The sequence below is a fragment of the Numida meleagris genome, chromosome 3 (genome assembly GCF_002078875.1).
Source record: "Numida meleagris isolate 19003 breed g44 Domestic line chromosome 3, NumMel1.0, whole genome shotgun sequence".
NCBI lineage: Eukaryota > Metazoa > Chordata > Aves > Galliformes > Numididae > Numida > Numida meleagris.
The window spans coordinates 108,138,126-108,144,125 of record NC_034411.1 but is presented as its reverse complement, the minus strand read 5'-3'; the positions used below and the strand labels follow the sequence as shown (position 1 = coordinate 108,144,125).

General features: G+C 54.0%; 1 protein-coding gene across 1 annotated transcript in view; it reads left to right on the top strand.

The window, feature by feature from the left end:
* Positions 5-6,000, top strand: part of XKR6 (XK related 6) — a gene marked incomplete at its 5' end in the record, with an annotated part of 189,336 nt that continues 183,340 nt past the window's right edge. Inside the window, one exon of the mRNA XM_021392026.1 lies at positions 5-423. Within this exon, the coding sequence (XP_021247701.1) occupies positions 5-423 (419 nt within the window). The remainder of the gene's footprint in view (positions 424-6,000) is intronic.

Sequence of the window (6,000 nt, the reverse complement as noted above, 5' to 3'; positions counted from 1 at the left end):
GCGCCCCGCCGACGAGGGAGCGCCGCCGGCGCCGGAGGTCGGAGCGGCGGCCGAGCGGCCGTGGCTGGACTGCCTGTGGATCGTGCTGGCGCTGCTGGTGCTGCTGGGGGACGTGGGCACGGACCTGTGGCTGGCGCTGCACCACTACGGGCGGCGGGACTACGTCTGGTGCGGCCTGACGCTGGCCTTCGTGCTGCTGCCCTCGGTGCTGGTGCAGATCCTCAGCTTCCGCTGGTTCGTGCAGGACTACACGGGCGGAGGGCTGGGCGCCGTGCAGGGCCTCAGCAGCCGCGGGCCGCCCATGATGGGGGCCGTCGGGCGCCGGGGGGGACCCCCCACCCCCGGGGCGCAGCGCCTCTGCAGGATCTCCGTCTGGGTCTGGCAGTCCGTCATCCACCTGCTGCAGATGGGACAGGTCTGGAGGTAAGGGGCGGCCCCCGGGGGGCTGCGGCAGGGGGGGGAGAGGCGGCTGCGGGGCCTCGGGGTCGCGGGTGGGAGGGCGGGGGTCTCCGTCACCTCGAGGTGTGATGGGATGGGGGTCCCGGCGCCTCGGGGTGTGACGTGGGGGAACGGGGGTCCTGTCACCTCGTGGCCCAGAGTGGATGTGGAGGAACGGGGCTCAGCGTTCAGTGGGGATGTGAGGCAGTGGGCTAACTGTCAGCTCACGGCCCAGCGTGGACGTGGGTCAGTGTCTCTTTGCTGAGAGTCACTGCCACCTCAAGGTCCAGTGGGGACGTGGGTCAGTGTCACATGAAGGAATGGACCGTGGAGACCACGGCCACCAGCTAACGTGGGTCAGTGTCTCACGATGGAATGGGGGTCACCACCACCTCATGGGCCAAGGTGGATATGCGGGAACAGGGTTCAGTGTCACCTTATGTCCAACAGGGAAATGGGGTAATGAGTTTACTGCTGCCTCATGGTTCAGTAAAGATATGGGGGAGTGAGTGGGGTAATGAGTTCACCCCAGTGTGGATGTTGGTCCCTATCACTTTGCCAAAGTGGAAGAATGAGGATCTCTGTCACCTCATGGTCCAACATGGAAGTGCGTAGCTGTCCCTTGGCTGAAATGAGGGTTGCTGTCCACATGTTGCCCATGATGGATGGAGGTAGGTCAAGGTCCTCTCAACATGGGGACACTCACTGTCCCTTGGCTGAAATAGGGTGCATGAGGGTCGCTGTCACCTCATGGTTTGAGGTATGTCAAGGTCCTCTGATTGAGATGGGGCCAAAGGGGTTGCTGTCTCCTCATGGCCCAAGGTGGATGTGGTCAGTGTGACCTCATGGTCTGAGGTTGACGTAAGTCACTGGCACCTCATGGTCCAAGATGGATGTGGTCAGTGCACCCAACATGGAAAAAGGGGATATTTGGGGGTTCCTCCCCGTTAGCATGAGGAGAGATGCCTTTAGAATGAGTCTGTGAGGCTGAGGTGAGGGAAATGGGGGTCACTGCCACCTCATGGCCTGTGGGCACACAGGTTGGTGGACGTGGGTCAATGCTCCCCAAGCTGGAGGAGATGTGGGGGCCCTCCTTGTGCTGAGGGGGTGCCTAAAGGGAAGAGAAATTCCCACAAAATGCATCCATGGGGCTGAGGTGGGGGACTGAAGTTTGCTGTCCATTCACGATCTGAGCTGGACTTGGGTCATTGCCCCCCACATGTAGAAGAAGCAGGAGAGATTTGGGGTCATCCCCACTGGGCTGAGAAGAGGTTCCCCCAGATAAGTGTGTGGGACTGAGGAGGCCATGGGAGTCACTATCACCTCATGGTCCTTGCTGGGCAGGGCCAGCACTCTCCCCATGTAAAAGCAGGGGGAGATAAGGATCCCACAGTACTGTGGGGAGAGAAATTTCCCCAAAAATCAGTGTGTAGGGCTGTGGGGAGGGAGAATGAAGAGGGGCTACTGTCACCTTGTGGCCTGGGGGGATATGAGTTTGTGTTCCCCACAAGCATAGGGGGTGGAAGGGGTGCCTCAAAGATGGGCTCTTTCTGCCCCACAGGGATGGGGCAGGACCAGGGGGTGGATTTGGGGCTGCTCTTCCCTGCAGATGCTCTGAGGGGTGATGATAACACCCCCCGAAGGTGACAGCGTGGACACAGGCCCGGGGCTGGGGGTGACCCCCGCGCTGCCATCACTGCAGAGCAAGGCCCTGCAGCCACGGGGAGGGCTGGCCCCAAGAGCTGGGGGACAGAGAGGAAGCAGCCCCATGGAAAGGGGAAGCTGCTCCAGGGAGGTGGGGGGCAGGTAGGGGGCAGGCCTCTGACTGTGTCGTGTGCCGTTTCCACAGGGATTGGTGTCAACCTGCTGTGGATGAGGGAGGGAGTGAGGGTTGCATCTGTCCCCCACCGTGGTGGGGAAGGAGGCAGTGGGGAAGTGGGAGTGGATTTTAGGTTGTCAGTGTGAGACTGAAGGTCAGAGTCGGGGACCGCTGCCCTGGAGCAGCCCTTGGGGACAGACCCCGGAGCGGTCAGGGAATGTCCCCAGGATTAATGGGAATAAAAGAGCGAGCGAGGAGCTGTCATCCCCCAAAAGAGATGGAAGGGGGAGGCAGGGAAGGATTCTCTGGGATGAAAGCCTGTAAGATACAAACGCTTCCAGAGAGACAGCATTTTTACGGAAAGAGGTGTTGTAAGGACAACTGTAAAGACCCGGCGTGGCCCAGCGTCCTCTAAGATTGCTCTGGAGGGGATATGGGTTAATAAGATGGAAGGAGAAGGAGGTGTGGGTGATGGAGGCTGGAGTGAAGGCTCCGAGTGGTGGCATGGGGTCCTGCATGCACCCCCCAAACGCATATGGGGAGAGGGTCCTGGTAGGGCTGGGTGGGCTTGGGTGCTCTTAAAATTATTGATAGGCAGAAGGTGCTGGATTTTTGAAGGAGGGGAAGATGGCAGTAAATGGTGAAGCCGGGACAGTGCACATCCCTGCATCGGCATTTCCAGCATGAATCTATGGGGCCAGAATAACCTGATGGTTAGATGGATGGTTGTTAGGATTTTTTCGCTGGGATATGGATGAGAAGGAAAGGGAAGGAAGAAGGTGATGACTGATGGGGAAGTCATAATTATTATTATATTTTTAGTTTTTGATTTTTTTTGCCTTCTGGATAGCAGAAGGGGTTAACCCTGCTGCCTAATGAAATCGGTGGAGAAGTGGCTGGAGTTAAGATGGAGACAGCGTGCTGGAGCCTGGGGGAGGGCTGCGTGGGTGGAGGCAGGGGAGGGCCTTGACACCTCTTCTGAGGACACCGCTCTCGAGATAAAATAAATATACACATCAAAGATTTTTGTATTATTTCTTATTTTTTTGCGAGGGGGCGGAGGGGCGGGGAGCTGCGTGGGAAGGTTGCGTGAAATGTATACCTGGGAAGGGAGCCCACGGCACCGCGCAGCGCAACAGCACGTACATATATTTCTTCTGCGTCTTCAATGTCATTTGTGTAACGTTCCGGCCACATTGGTGCTCAGCTCCTGTTGGGGGTGGGTTTTGTTTCCTTGTGGCCGAGATGTGGACCCGGGGATGCTGGTGGGGTGGGTGTGCCGTGGTGCCTGCGAGGGAAATAAATCGGGATGCGACCCTTTCTCTGCTTTCCCTAGCACTGATCCCATCAGCAAAGGCGTTTCTCAATGCAGATGCTCCTCTTGCAAGTTGGGTTTCTCCTTTCTCAGAGCCAGGGGAAATAAATGACTGTGTTAGCGTGGTGCAAGCCTGCATGGGCGCAGGCAGTCTCGGCACGCTCCGGTGAGCAGCGAGGGGGGGGGGGATGCTGGAGCCACGCATAGGTGATACCTATGGAGGGTGATGCATATGGAGGGGTGGTTTGTTTTGTCATGCAAAGAACTGAGGCTCAAGTTGCCCAGAATTTCCCCCTGCTTTGTTACTGCAGAGAAAAAATTCTTGGCTTGTGAGACAGTGCAGTGCTGGGGCTGCTGAGAGGGACTGGGAAGGAGCTCTGCAGCCCAAGTCGCGTTAGGCGCAGTGAGGGAGCTTGCTCTCCTGTTGATCGCCCATGTCGCCAGCACGCTGCTCCTCCTTTGTAGGGCACACTGGCAGCGTGAAGCTGCCTCCCAGTATCTGACCAGAGCAAGAATAACTTCATGCTGTCTGTAGGCTAGCCTCCACCAAGGCATCTTTTTCCATTCCCACTATCGCGTTTGCAAACGCCGTTAAAATTAGTCTTGAATGCGGTGATGGGACTAATACTGGAAAGCGCTGTTTTAGCAGCGTTTGCCTGCAGCTAAATCGCTCCGTGCTGGTAAGAAGTTGATACGTGGGGACGGAGGAGGAAGACCTAGAACAATGTAAGTTCAGTGCGTAATGCATCCAGCCTGGTTTCCTGCATGATAATGGATATGCGCTGCGACTGCATGGAGCGTAATCAGGGCTGTGTGCTACGGAGAGGCTGTCGTAGCTGTTGCTCAGCAGCTGGAAGCGAAATCGCAGAGAATAGAGGGGGCAGGTTGGAGTTGTACAGAAATCCTGTTCCTGAATTGCCGAGGGCTTGCTTCTTGGTAGACGTTAGGTAATCTGGGTTTTACTTGCGGGGATAACATGGTTCCTGCAGGGGCTTTTCCTGGATGTTGGAAACACTCGCCAGTGAGATGGATAAATCACATTCTTGTGGCAGGGACTCAAACATGTGTTGGGTTCTTTTTTAACAAGGTTGTCCGTCAGTCGGTCGCGGTGGTGGGTCTGTAGTTAATTGCGCAGTAAGAGAGGGTGGGGGCTTTGTCTTCTATTCATGTCCTGGTTCCCCTGTTACAAGAGTGAATGGTGACTGGGGGGTTACTGTGGGGGTCTGAGCGATGTTTTGAGTTTGTTGCATTTGTCTTTTGCTCAGCTGAGATCTTGGGGCTGGATTCATACTGCCTGCCTACACTGACTGCTGGACAGAAAGTACACCGTAAAAGTGTACATACAAACATATTTATATAGAGATTTTGAACGGATGCTTGAAGCGCTGTGATCTTAAATTACGTTCCCACCGATAGAGCTTGGGTACTGGGGGGTTTTCCCTTTCTAAATCAGCAACTTTCGTCTTTCATCTCAATGCCTTAGACTATCTCAAAGACTAGAACAGTTCAACCAGACTGCCAGAGAAGTGAAGGATGCCAGCCAGGCGCGCAACGCTGGCTGTTGTGCTCCTGCCCTGTGAGCTCCTTGAGGAGCAGCGGTGCAGTGATGTGGTTTTGCTGGAAATAGGCTGAAGGTTGGTCGGTCCTTTCAGCTTGCCAGGGCTGTTGCTTTCACTGAAACCATTCATCTCTGTACATTCAGGAAAAATAATTTTGACTTGTAGTTTTCATGTCTTGAGTAGTTGTGGAAGGTGTATTCGTGACCATTGGGAGCGAAACTTCTGCATCTGATGTACTTTTCCGTACCCTGTGTTATAAATGGGTCAGTGGGTCATGGTTGCTGTCCTGGAGTACAAGGTTTGAAGTCTGACCTTTTGCAATGCAACGTGCTATTAAAGAAAACATTATTGGATTCCGTTGGATTGTCAGATTGTGGAGTTCGAGCTAAGATGAACTCTGATCAGCTGAAAATCTCACTGTCTGGTGACTGTCAGTAATGGTAAGATGCATGACTTCAATGCAATATATTTGGGTTTTGTTTTTCAAATTGATTGGAATGCATATTTAGAAGAGAAACATTTTGTTAAGAAGGAAAAAAACCCACGCTGTATTTTGACATTAAAACACCATGTGTGTGCGTGTTTAAGTGAAAAATTCCTAAAGTTTAGGCAAAGACTTGACATCTTGTTTATTAGTGGAAAGACCAAATCTATGAGTTGTTCATCATTCGGCGTGCCCGGAGGTGGAAGGATGAATCAATGGGTTTAAAAGGAATATGTGGTATTTAATGACTATGCGATGAGTAGGTTTCGGCTTTACTAAAATACTTTGCTCTAGGGTGAACTGTGAGTTGGATATAAGCTACTTTAGGTAGTTTGGAAACGCGGACAGCTAAGATATCTAAAGATCTCTGCCCAAGTCTCTTGAA